General features: G+C 46.4%; 1 protein-coding gene across 2 annotated transcripts in view; it reads left to right on the top strand.

Moving 5' to 3' along the window:
- PLXNA4 (plexin A4) overlaps positions 1-13,235 on the top strand; it is a 488,679-nt gene that overhangs the window by 432,432 nt on the left and 43,012 nt on the right. Inside the window, exons 20-24 of one of the 2 annotated variants that reach the window (XM_065829757.2) lie at positions 1,424-1,658; positions 2,086-2,228; positions 5,233-5,501; positions 9,709-9,775; positions 12,018-12,164. In XM_065829757.2, the coding sequence (XP_065685829.1) occupies positions 1,424-1,658; positions 2,086-2,228; positions 5,233-5,501; positions 9,709-9,775; positions 12,018-12,164 (861 nt within the window). Of the gene's footprint in view, positions 1-1,423; positions 1,659-2,085; positions 2,229-5,232; positions 5,502-8,825; positions 9,680-9,708; positions 9,776-12,017; positions 12,165-13,235 lie in introns of those variants that run through there. The other variant, XM_071803541.1, reaches the window with a different exon arrangement.

Raw genomic sequence — 13,235 nt, 5'->3', positions numbered from 1 at the left:
AGTGCTACATGTGGCTCCTAAGACTTTGCTAGAGAAAATGTGGCTCTTCCATAGCACCATTTAGAACAAAAATCATGACTAATATGTTTAACAAGTGGCCAAACTGTTGTTTGGTGAAACGGAATGTTCAGGTTGGGTTGTAAACGATAGTTCCACTATTTGCTGTGGAAGCTGGGAAGGTGAGAAAGACCCCATAAAAGAGAAAGGAAAAAGGTTCACTTACATACTACAATGGTCCTTGTTGCAGTGGGAAGGGGAAGCACACAGTCATGGGGTCTTGGCTGCATTTCTGCCTGGCAGCAAAATGTCACACTTTGTGCAGGGCCTGCTGTGCCTCTCTGTGACAAAGCTCAGCTGAGGTTAAGTGATGAGGCTCGTCATGATGTCACGATCCTGCATGCTCTTTGCCTGGCATTTTCCTATCTTTATGTTCATCTATAACCAGTGTTCCCCTACAACAGCACAGTTCTAGAAGCCTCGTGTTACTCAGCAATGCTTTTCTCCGTGCCACTCAAACTTATCCTACTCTACAAATAGCATTGAACAAACTTGTAGTAGCCTTGAGCAAGCAGTACCTCATGGGATTACATTGGGAGTGGTGTTCATGTTGTAAAAATGTGCTCCTAATGGTCGTGCTTCAGCAGAGTGTTTTGTTGGGCTTGCAGCATGGCTGCCTGCAGGGTTTGTTTCTGGCTGGTAAAGGAAATGTTTATGCACAGCATCTTGTCCCAGAGCCCTGGGAACCTCTAGGTGCATGGGAAGCAGAAAGTTGTGTTCAGCTCCTCTTCCACTGATCTGCAGTCACCCTGCCAATGAGTGGCTAGAAGAGGAGATGTAAAGAGCATTGACCAGCCTCTGTGGATTTTGTTGTTTTTTTTTTTTTTCCTATACCAGTGGCTTTCAGATACAGTTTTCTCTGTTTGAAGAGTCAAAAGCAAATTGTGACTCTGATTTCTACGTTCCTACTCTCCTGACTGATGCTGTGCCAGCTGTCTTGGTCAGATGTCCCTTGTCCAATATGAGTTTATGACTCATCAGACCATAACCATGAGCTCTGTGTCCCGTGTGCATTTTGGGATTAAGTGTCATCAGAGCAGTCCGAAACAACATAGATGTTTGGGACAGGGAATGGAAAACCCATAATGAACCCCAAACTTCTGCGTAGCCAGGACATTAAAACTAGTGAGATTCGTCTCACCAGGAGTCTTTTTGTTGATTGTGTTCGTGGTCACTCTACCAACAGAGTTGCTTCTACATGACATTTCAAGTGTTTTTTAGCCACTCTCTATCCAAGTACTTCGTGCCCTGTTTATCTTGGGAGAGAAGGGGAGGTTGTAATTCAACCTTAGTCAGGGAGTTGTGTTTCTCTGTGTTCTTGTTTGTTCTTCAGTTTCAATGTGACGTTTTCCTGCTTTCCCTCTAGGCTCGTGTAGGAGGGATGGAGTTCTCCCCAGGGATGGTCTACATCTCCCCAGACAGCCCTCTCAGCTTGCCAGCTATAGTCAGCATTGCGGTGGCTGGTGGCCTGCTCATCATCTTCATTGTGGCTGTGTTGATTGCGTACAAGCGCAAATCCAGAGAAAGCGACCTCACCCTCAAGCGTCTGCAGATGCAGATGGACAACCTGGAGTCCAGGGTGGCACTGGAGTGCAAAGAAGGTAGGATAGTACAAAGAAGGTTGGATGAGGAAAGAAGGTTAACACCATGTCAGTGTTGGTAGAAGGGAGATATCAAGCTACTAAGCTTTGAGCCAAAGTATCACCAAGGAACAGGAATGTTGAACCCTGTCAGTCTGGCTTAAACCTGGTTCTAATCTGACTTTGCCTATTTTCCCTAAGCCCAGTGTCCCTCCACTCTATCCAAGCTGTATTTGCTAATTCACAGTCCAGGGAGAACCTTGGCACATGTCCCTGTGAATACTGTGTTGTAGGAAAGGTGAAACTGCTCTAGTCCACCTTCTCCCTCTCCAAATGTTGCTTCTCCACTTGTACTTCAGACTTATGCACATGAGCCTGAGGGATTTTCCCATCACAGTGAGGGAGATCTGGACTGTCATTGCTATGAGTCGTTCTTTTTTTGTGTTAGCCTTTGCAGAACTACAGACGGATATTCACGAGCTGACAAGCGATCTGGATGGAGCTGGGATCCCCTTCCTCGATTACCGAACCTATACTATGAGGGTGCTTTTCCCTGGTATTGAAGATCATCCAGTCCTGAGGGATCTGGAGGTAAGAAATCAACATCTCCCGCTTCTGTCTCCTCTCATGCCTCCCAGTTCTGTCCTGAATGCAAGACATATTGTGTCAGTGGTGAGGACATGATAGCTTACAATGTTGTGCCCTACCAGTGATTTTAACCCATTAAAAATCCAGGTTGAAAGGGGAAGGTGATTGCTGATATCTTAGATGTTAAATTCTGTTTGATCACTCATCTATTTGGAAGATTCTCATAGATCTGTGTACATTAGGTCTACTGTATCAAGCTCCTCCTTGGTCTTAGTCCTGCTGGGGTTTGGTTGTTAGACTGGATTTGTTAATTACAGATCTGCAGAGATCAGGAAAAGAAGTTGTATGACAGAGCAACATAGCTGCCAGTGTCACTCCAGCTTTGCACAACCCTGACACTACTGAGAAGTTTTTTCCTGGTAACACTTATAGAAGTAACCTGCATTAACCAAAGGAGGTTTATCTTTGATGTGCTCTGTGGTTTTCAGGAAAGTCAGAAAAACACAGCACCAGTCTGCCCGTACCCTGCCCGCATCTACCTCCTTTACCCCAACTCTCCAGATCACAGCGATGGGAGGACAATGAGATGTTGCCCAGCACTGTTGGGTTCTGATGCAACCTGCATTACCTCACTTTCAACAATGAGTTTGATGGGACTCTGGCTGAGGTCTGCCCATGCTCCAAAACTCCTTCAGGCTTTGGCAGATGGACAGGCTCTGCTCTAGGGGTACCTGGGCCAGAGAAGCAGGGGATACACCATGGCCAAGGCCATGGAGGTCGTTGACTGAGCTCTCTGCAAAGTTTTTGGCAAGTGCTCAGCCTCAGAGAAGCTCTGGCATGGGCTGGTGAGACTGCTGGAGGCCAAGACCAGGGTTAGTTGGCAGAGAGGAGGAACAGGAGTTGGCACAGGCAATACCATGCTTGGCTGACTGTGTAATCAGGCATACCTGCTCGTCTTTGCTCCTTCCCATCAGGAGAGCCAAAATTCCTCAAACGATGTGGAGAGAACCATTAAAAAAACCTGGTCCATCAGCAACAAGGACTTGTGTGATTGGATAGGAGGCTGAGTTACACACTGACTACTGTAGATATTTGCCTTTGGGGAGCAGGTGGGATGCCCTCAAGCTGCTTTCCCTCAGGAAAAGTAGCTCAGCAGCACCAACAAATGAGCACAAGAGACAAGGGGTGATGAATCTTTCTCATATATGTATATACACACACACACGAACACTTTCATCATACCCACAGCCAGTTACAATCCCCATATTCATTAACCCCAGCCAGTTGACCACAGAAGAGCATCTGACCCCTATAGAGGCTTTAGTATGAATGCTCCCATATGCAGATACATACAGAGACACACTGAGCTAATGTTTCAATCTGTCACCTTTGATCTCTTCTTCCTTTCATTTCATTCATCTTTCTTTTCCCCCTTAATCCTCTGTAAATCTTCAAAAGCTCTTTCTGTGTCAAGATCTTTGGCTACCAACATATCAAGGAAAGCAGTTCCTATTCTGCTCCCTTCTCTGTAGCAGCCAGAAAAGGACCCATCATAGATCCCATAGTGAGCTGGTCTTACTCATTTCCAGTTCATTTGCTAATTAACTGCTTCCAGATGCAGTAGAAAATACTTTCCTTGTTATTTTTTTAATTCTCCATAATAACCCGGGGATAGACAATATTAAATGTTCAAGCAAGTGAGTTAAAAATAATTATTGACAGAATGGATGGTAGTGGTTGGTTGGTTGTCTCAAGCTATTTGCTAAGTGATTTATTTGTTGTATGCAAAAAGAGTTAAGAGCTCTCATTTTCAGAATGAAAAAGCAATGACATTTTAAGGGGCCTTGCATTACTTGGTTGTTTAAGCATGCCAATTTGTTTTGGATTAAAGTGCCAAATCTGTTTGGTTATTAACACATACATGTCCCAGTGACATGTGTTGCTCTGTGTTGAGACCCACCAGCTTCCAGGGAAGATATTTTAAGGGCTGGAACAGCTTCAGCCACATGGAGAAATTAGTTTTGGATTCTCTGTTTGCACTGCATTTTCATCTAGGAACAGAAAGACTGGAAAGGGTAAAACCCACTGTTGACTCTGGAGCCCAGAGTCCAGTGTCAAGATCCTAAATTGTTCCTTATAAAAACTAGTTCACCAGCCTCACCTATATTGGAGACTTATAAACCTGTCTTCAAACCATCTCACCTCCCAAGACAAGGGGTCCTACTGCAGTGGGACCTCTAAGACAGGTCCTCTCACACCTTCATCTACCTAGTTCTTCAAAAAACGTCCAAGCTGCATACTCACCATCTCACCCACTGCCTCACTGCATCTCTTAATCTTCTCAAAACCTGACCCTGTGCTCTATTCCCCGTTCACTTTCTTGCTGCTTGTCTCAGTTTCTTAAAGCTGAACCCCAAATCTCTGTAAGCAGGTTTCTTGCAAGGATTAAAAAGAGGTGTTTGGTGAAGATACAGTGAAGCCTAAGTGTAAGTACAATAAAAATACAATATAGTATGTTACCACATCCAGGCATTAGCAATCTCTTTTTGATGTACTACTCAGGGAGGGAAACATAGAGTTGGGAAGTAATCACCTGGTCGTGTCTAGGAGGTCTCTCAGACTTCCTAACCATCAGATGACATATGAAGTCTCTTCCTTTTTACAGGACAATCCTGTGATGCAGAAAGGAGGACTCACCTGCCTGCTAGATGCAAGACTAGCTTCTCCTACTCCTTCTCCTTCTCCTTCTCCTCCTTCTTCTTCTTCTTCTCCTTGTTGTTGTTGTTGTTGTTATTATTATTATTATTATTATTACTATTTCTGCTGTTTGAAGCAGCTTTTCCCTTTTCCCTGTGTCAGAACTTACTTCTGCTTGATGTCAAACTGTATAGTTGGAGCTGCTGGAGGGATGAAGGAATAGAGATAGCAAAGGGTGTGTAAGCCATTTGGGAGAGATCTCACAGCAGGCAGTAACTAAAAGGTATAAATTCCCTTTCTTCTCATGCAGGTCCCTGGCTACAGGCAGGAACGGGTGGAGAAAGGCCTGAAGCTCTTTGCCCAGCTCATTAACAACAAGGTTTTCCTGCTGTCCTTCATCCGCACACTGGAGTCCCAGCGCAGCTTCTCCATGCGGGACCGTGGTAACGTGGCCTCGCTGATCATGACGGTGCTGCAGAGCAAGTTGGAGTACGCCACTGATGTCCTCAAACAGCTCTTGGCTGACCTCATAGACAAAAATCTGGAGAGCAAGAACCACCCCAAGCTCCTGCTCCGGAGGTGAGGATTCCTGGGGCTGGAGTGAGCTGGGCTGGGCAGCTGGTGCCCCACTGTTTAATTTAAGCTTCCTACTCATCTTTGGAGGAAAAGGGCAAATTTGCTTGATTTTTCTTCTGTGTAGTAGTGTGAAATCAGGTTGGTGTACAGCACCACTTCATGTGACCCCATAGGGCTGGTATGAAGACGTTTGCAGAGAGGGGTGAATAAGGCAAATAGGGCTGAATGAACACTGAACTTCTTTCCCTTTCTGGTTTCCTGCTCATTTAAGACTTTCCAACAGAGCATTCTTTTCAGCAACTGTGTCTGTAGATCTTGCTTCATCTCTACCCCAACCAAAAAAGTAGTCAATGATTAAAAGTTACAGAACTGAAAAACAAAGGGCAACAAAGATGATTAAGGGAGTGGAGCATCTCCCTTATGAGGAAAGGCTGAGGAAGCTGGGGCTCTTTAGCTTGGAGAAGAGGAGACTGAGGGGTGACCTTATGAATGTTTACAAGTATATAAAGGGTGAGTGTCAGGAGGATGGAGCCAGGCTCTTCTCGGTGACAACCAGTGATAGGACAAGGGTTAATGGGTTCAAATTGGAACACAAGAGGTTCCACTTAAATTTGAGAAGAAACTTCTCAGTAAGCGTAACAGAACACTGGCCCAGGCTGCCCAGGGAGGTTGTGGAGTCTCCTTCTCTGCAGACATTCAAACCCGTCTGGACATCTTCCTGTGTAACCTCAGCTGGGTGTTCCTGCTCCAGTGGGGGGATTGCACTGGATGAGCTTTCCAGGTCCCTTCCAACCCCTGACATTCTGTGTGATTCTGTGTGGATTTTAACGCGGATTTTCCAGAAAGCTTCCATAAAGCCAGCAGGAGCCCATGACTCCTAATCCTTACTTTGGACTCTTTGTGTACTTAAGACATTCATTCACACTTACGTTTCCTTTTAACCTGAAAATTCCAGTTGCATGGTGTAGGACCTATATCACATAGAAGAGGTGATTTTATATCCCTGGTAAGTCAGCTGCTGCCTTCTCCTACCTGAGACATGGACTGCCCTGCTGTGTTTCTTGTTTATGAGATAAATACAGACATATGGAGAGTCTCCTTCAACTGGTTTTGAGATCTTCTGTCTCTCCCTGAGCATTGGTGTGGGGAGCTTGTTGAAGCTGCTAGCAGTGCTGAGCAGGACAACAGAGGTGGTTTCATATCAGACACAAGTTTGGGTTGGTGCTTCTTGGTCAGGTCTAAGGCTTAACCACCAGGGTTGTACGGGAATGCGTGAATTAGAAATCTACTGCTTTGTAATTAATGTGCTTTCCCTGCCTAGGGAAATGCTGCCTCTTCTTCATTTAGTGTCATATTCATCCTCTTTTCATGGTCTGAACCAATCACTCTGAATCAAGTCAGGACCCTAGGTAAAATCAGGAGTGAGTCTACTGGAGATGGATGCCCTTTGCCACTGCTCAGAGCCAACTTTGAGGAGCCCTCAGCTGATTGTGATGGACAACTTGGGCAGGGAAGAGATCTGTGTTGCCTTCTGGGAGGGTTTTCATCTGGCACACAGCCCACTATGGAGAATCAGCTAAAAAAGGAGAAGGCACTCCCTGGCATTCAGGGTAGCAAAGCCAAGGGCAGAGACTGGACTTTGCTCCGGTATCAGTTGATTCTCTGATGTGATTCAAGCCCTACAGACTGGCTGGTGACCTCCCTCCAGCTGTCCCCAGGCTTCTTCTCTGTGTTTCTCCTCTGATGCTGGATGGCACTGCTTTCTTCAGACTGTCTCCTCTCTTTTTTTTTTCTCCATTTTCTTCCCCTTTCCCCATCTCTTTATCTCCTCTGGTTGTTCATTCCTGAGTTGTCCTGAGCAACCCATCTTCCCCTTTCTCCTTCTTCCAACTCTGTTCTAATTCCAGTCCTCTTTGTTGGAAATGACATATGGCTATTGGAAGGAGAGCCAGTGAACAGAGAAGGCACATCCACTGTTCCGAGCTCTGAAAACATAAGGAGAAGTCAGAGATATGGTTTGTACTCTGAGATGAATGTCCTCCACTGAGAGGTTCCAGAACAGAGTCTACAGATGAACAAGTGAACAGCTCAGTGCCTTGAGATTCAAATACGCGTGAGGTTACCAGATAGTTATTTGGAGCAGCTGGATTCAACTTGATGTTTCCCCTACCTCCTTGTGACTCTGTGGATGGAAGAGAATCATCCAACACCTTTCCGCATTGCTGGTTTTGGGGGTATCTGACAGAAAGAAGGATCTGGTTGGAATGATTTTCCCACCTCACCTGTGTCCAGTGTTCATCCCATATGACATCTACAGCCCTGAAGAGACAAAAGTTGTCAAGGCAGAGAGACACTATGGGATTTCATTTCTTTTTCTCATGGTGATGCTAAGTTTGCACCATATTGTGGGTCCCAGGTGTGACACCTGGGAGCATCAGAAAGAGCACTTATCTCAATGACATGCCATGTGAGGATCTCAGACCATGATAAGCATGGGGATTGCTGGAACTGAATACCATACTGTGACCAGTGGAGGACAGCAGCTCGGTGACATTGGCCAAGGGGAATAAAGGGCAAATAGCCTGGTTTTGAGAGAGGTAGTCTCTGGGGAGAGACACAGCAATGATCACTGTAGACAAAGAGAATACAATTTTAATCTGGTAGCAAACTGGGACCATATAATCTCTTCTTCCGGATGCAGGCAAGAGAACAGAAACAACAACAAACACCTCTGTTATCACTGCCTCACCATCAGAGAATCACAGAATCATTTTGGTTGGAAGAAAACGTCAAGATCGTTGAGTCCAACTGTTAACCCACCCCTGGCACTAACCCATGTCCCTGAGAACCTCATCTCTGCGTCTGTTCAACCCCTCCAGGGTTGGTGACTTCACCGCTGCCCTGGGCAGCCTGTTCCAATACCTGACAAATCTTTTTGGGAATAAATTTTTCCTAATATGCAATCTAACCCTCTCCTGGCATAACTTGAGGCCATTTCCTCTTGTCCTATTGCTTGCAACTTGGGAGAAGAGACCAACTCCCTCCATGCTCCAAGCTCCTTTCAGGTAGTTCAGAGATCAGAAGGTCTCCCCTCAGCTCCTGTTCTCCAGCTGAACCCCCCAGGTCCCTCAGCTGCTCCCACCACACTTGTGCTCCAGCCCCTTCATCAGCTTCATTCCCTTCTCTCAACTTGCTCCAGCACCTCAAGGGCTTTCCCCATCATCTAAGTGAGATATGCCTGTGAGAACAGAGAAACGCTTATGGACACCAGGCTAGAGATCAGCTGTGTTTAACTAGACCATCATCTATTCTGTGTTGATGTAACAGGACACTATTTTCAGACAAGGCTGCTGGCTGGTTCAAAGCACACAGCTCCAGTGATGCAAGCCCTTCCCCTTGCAAGTCTCATGCTCCAGAGGAAGCAAGATCAACTTTATGCTGAAGGACCGGGGAAGCTAAAAAGCAAGATGCAGTCCTAAGTGAGAACCCCTGGGTGGCTCTGGTGATAGCTAGGACAAAGAAGATCCACTTCAGTTCATCCAAACAGAGACTTTGTTTTCTTCTTGAGCAACATCAGTGCATGTACTGGAGCCATCACAGATTTATTCTGTGCTGCTAATGTCTAGAGTTCTGAGTCATTCCTTCTGTAGGAAAAGTTCACCCTGAAGACTCAAGATGAATTTTTGTCTGGATGAGGACAGAGTATTCAAGGACAACAGGAAGAGCTCTGTGAATGCTCCACATTGAGGAGTATAATCGTTCCCAAATGTCAGGGAGATAATCAGTGTCTGATAACTATTCTCTGGTGATTTAGTTCTAAGTATTTATCTAGCCTACTTGTCATAAGGCCTAAATCCGAGCTCCTCATTTTTGACGGATCTATCCTTCCTGACCTTCTCTGAGAAGGTTCCCTCAAATGTTGTTATCTTTATTTCATTGGTGGAGAAACTGAGACATAGACATACAGGGACTTCTCTAGTCACAGGAGAATCAAAAGGATAGTAAGGATTTGTCTGAAAGTTTACTAAATCCAAAGCTAAAACAGAGCGCCTAAAACACGCTTAATCCTGATGGTGTTATGTCCAACTTACCATGGGTTTCAGAAATCTGGACAGAAACATGGACAAAACCAATCTTTTGATTAGTCATTTTATATGACCAGCATGACTAAATAATTTCCAAATTGTTTTTTCTCCTGGGTTTGTTATAGGACAGAGTCTGTGGCTGAGAAGATGCTCACCAACTGGTTCACCTTCCTTCTGTACAAGTTCCTCAAGGTAAGAGGAGCATCATGCCTGGATGAACAGCTGCTTTAATACATTTCTTCTTTGTAAGGTTCAGTTGGGGCAAAAACTTCCCAGGTATAAAGGAAAAGGCTTTGATTTTCAAGAGAGAACTCACTGCCTAATGGGAGAAGGACTGTTTTCTGATCCAGGAAGAACAAAGAGGGACAGTTTGTTAGAGAGGCAGCCTGTTGGTCTTACTCCTGGACAGTGGTGAGATTTAAGAGTCAGTGTTGAAACATGAAGGATTTCAGAGCCTGGGGAAGATGTATATTGAAAATGGTCTAATTTTGCTAGCAGACTCAGTTCTCCATCACATGGTGATCCATATTTTCAGTGTATAGTGGCTGGACATCTCCTACCACCCCTGTTCAGAGGTAGTACTGATGCCCAGAGCCTCCACCACACTCAGTGCCTCCACCATACTTAACCTGCTTTATCCATACCATAACCAGATCCCTGCTTAGTTTAATTTAGGGCAGAGCCCAAGCTCTTCTTGGCCTAAAGGCTGCCTCGAGCCTGCCCTGGACATGGCCATGTACCCTCTGAATACACAGGGCTGGATGCAATATGCCATTTGAATCTGACTGCTGCATCAGGGGCTGAGGCTGTTGCTGCTTTGTATCCCAACAGGAGATAGCATTGGCTTTGCAGGATGCTCATCAGCAAAGCAGTTAAAAGATCTGAGATACCCCCTGAGTCCTCCCATTCCTCCCGGAATGCCTCCCTGGGGAGGCTTTTTGAAAGAAACTGGTCTTTGCAATTGTCCTCTATTCCTCAGGCTAGACATGAGGAAGAAATTGTTGCCTGAGGGTGGTGAGAGCCTGGCCCAGGGTGGCCAGAGAGGTGGTGGATGAACCGTCCCTGGAGACATCCCAGGCCAGGCTGGATGGGGCTCTGAGCAACCTGAGCTGGTGAAGATGTCCCTGTTCATGGCAGGGAGTGGACTGCGTGAGCTTTGAAGGTCCCTTCCAACCGAGACCATTCTATGATTCTGTGATTCCTAATGCAGTTGCTAGATATTCTTACACCTTACAACCCCATTTGGACACTACAGCCACCCTCTGCCTGGCAATTCAAGGCTTTACAAATCAATCCTATTGCCCTAAACATTCCCCAGACACAACCTGCTCAAGGACGAACACATGGGATAGATTTGAAGGTCCCTGGAAGGTAATTTCAGTGACTTTAGTATCAGATTCCTGCCTCCAGCTGAAAGGAAAGGATATAAGGAGGTGACTCTCTAAAGCACCGCTTTTATAATAGGCTTTTTTCTACCACTCAGCTACTTGTCTTCTTGCCTTAGCCTGAACAGAGGCCTGATAAGGGCAAGAGACAGGCACGCAGAAGCAATATGCTGCTGGTAGATAAGCTAATTAAGTGGGAGACAGGTGTAGGAACTGAGAAAGGGGCCACTTTTCTTCAGATTATTAACTTGTTTTTGCTGGGATTTACACCAGAGGAAAATGACCTCTCTCATTGAGTTGGGACACATTGCAAGAGGAAAGGGCAAGGTGGGGAGGAGGGGAGGAAGGACGGAGAGATGAAGGGGGAGGGAGGCAATAGAAGAAAACACAAGGAGGGGTGCAGGGCAGCAAATGTGCAGAGCGTGGGCAGCAAGGGAGGAAAGGCCAGGAAAAGTGTAGGAAGAGAAGTGCAATGGGTGCGAATGATGGGAAGAAGAAATTTGGGAGAGGTGTGCTTTGCTGGCCCTGCCTGTGTGCTGCTTGTTGCTGTCCTGTGCTGGGTCACATACATCTGAGATCACCAATGCAACCATACAGAGCCAGGGGGACATCTCCCCTGGGTCATGGCTCCTGCCTGACCATCCCTATTTGCCTCCAGCATGAGAGTGCTCAGGGAGACTGTGGACTCTGCCACAAGATGTGGGGAACCAGAAGTCCATCTCCCTTATAGATCTGTCTCCAAGTCCTCTGGCACCCATCCCACCACCTGCTCCATTGCAAACCTCGGGCCTGGTGGCAATTGCTTGAGCAGCTCCTACAAGGCTCTGCTAGCCCAAACATTTCTGGGGACCACTGGCAACTTTGTCGCATGACAGGACACTCGAGAGGGCTGGTTGCACCATCGGTGGTATGGAATAAATAGATCGATTCCCCCCTGATGCATCAGTCTCGAGTGGCTGGGGATGGCAAACCATGGCAGTCGCTGAGACGCTATGTAGGTTGAATTCTTACCTTCTGTTTCACCTCATGGTTGTCTCTCACCCCTGCAGGAGTGTGCTGGTGAACCTCTGTTCTCCCTCTTCTGTGCCATCAAGCAGCAGATGGAAAAGGGTCCCATCGACTCAATCACCGGGGAGGCCCGGTACTCGCTGAGTGAGGACAAGCTTATCCGACAGCAGATTGATTACAAGACACTGGTGAGTGCTCTGAGCACACCTTCCTATGGGCTTGTCCAACCTCTTTTAGCAAAAAGGGATTTAAAGACAAGAAGTCAGTGATGGGCATGCTTACCCTCTGGGACAATTTGTTCTTGCAACCCAGCAGGGTAACCCTGCTGAAGACTGACATTCCCTAACACAGCAAGGTTTGTGGCTGAAACATCTGCTTGCAAAGCAGGTTTGTAAAGATGCTGCTTCCAAGTTACTTCCATTGTGCTCCATCCCATGCCCAGAGCATCCCCAGCCCTTCAAAGGGATTTTCTATCCTCTAAAAGCATCTGCACTCATTGAAAGGTAGGATGACAGTGCCAATCCTTTACCATTGCTTGGGTTAGGTGAGGTCTGGGAGCACTGGAAGACAAGCATGAGTCTCATGTCATAAGTGTGCCTGTGAATGTGGAGACAATAGATACGGGCAATTTACTTTGTTTTATTAGACAAAATAATTCCTGTTGTCCACCCCTTTTTCCCTGGAGTGATGTCCACCCTCCCAACATCCCTCTGAGTTGTAAGACAAATGTAACAGTCCTCCTACAGCAGAAAGGTGAGGATGTCACTGCAAGTTGTCACCACTCTGAGCTTTTTCCCTGTGAGGAGTGTGATGTCCATCGTGGGGTTTCTTCCTCATCACTCTTGGATTCCCACAGGGGTATCTTCATCCACTGTCTCCCCATCACCTCCTGCCTTTTCCCTGGTCCCTAGCACTGGTGGCAGAGCTGCTCAGCTGCAGCACAGGCACACAAAGAGCCCATGGCCATGTGTTGTGTATTCAGCGCTGAGCTCAGGCAAATCAAACATGAGGCCCTTGGCCACAGGACACTTGTGGTCACAGGGACATCCAGATCAGGGCACAGGAAGTCCAGAGATGTCCTGAGACCTTGTGGTGTTGTGTCAGTGCAAAGTCCATGGCTTCCTGCAAGTGACAGCTAAAATAGCTTTTATGAGGCTGTATTTCAAGGATCTTGTCTAGAATAATCCTCAACAGAAAAATTAAAAAAAAAAAAAAAGAATCTGTTTCTCCTATGAAGATTTTGGCACCATGGAATATGC

This window comes from Patagioenas fasciata, chromosome 1, assembly GCF_037038585.1.
Source record: "Patagioenas fasciata isolate bPatFas1 chromosome 1, bPatFas1.hap1, whole genome shotgun sequence".
Classification (NCBI taxonomy): Eukaryota; Metazoa; Chordata; class Aves; order Columbiformes; family Columbidae; genus Patagioenas; species Patagioenas fasciata.
This window is presented reverse-complemented; position numbering and strand designations above follow the sequence as displayed.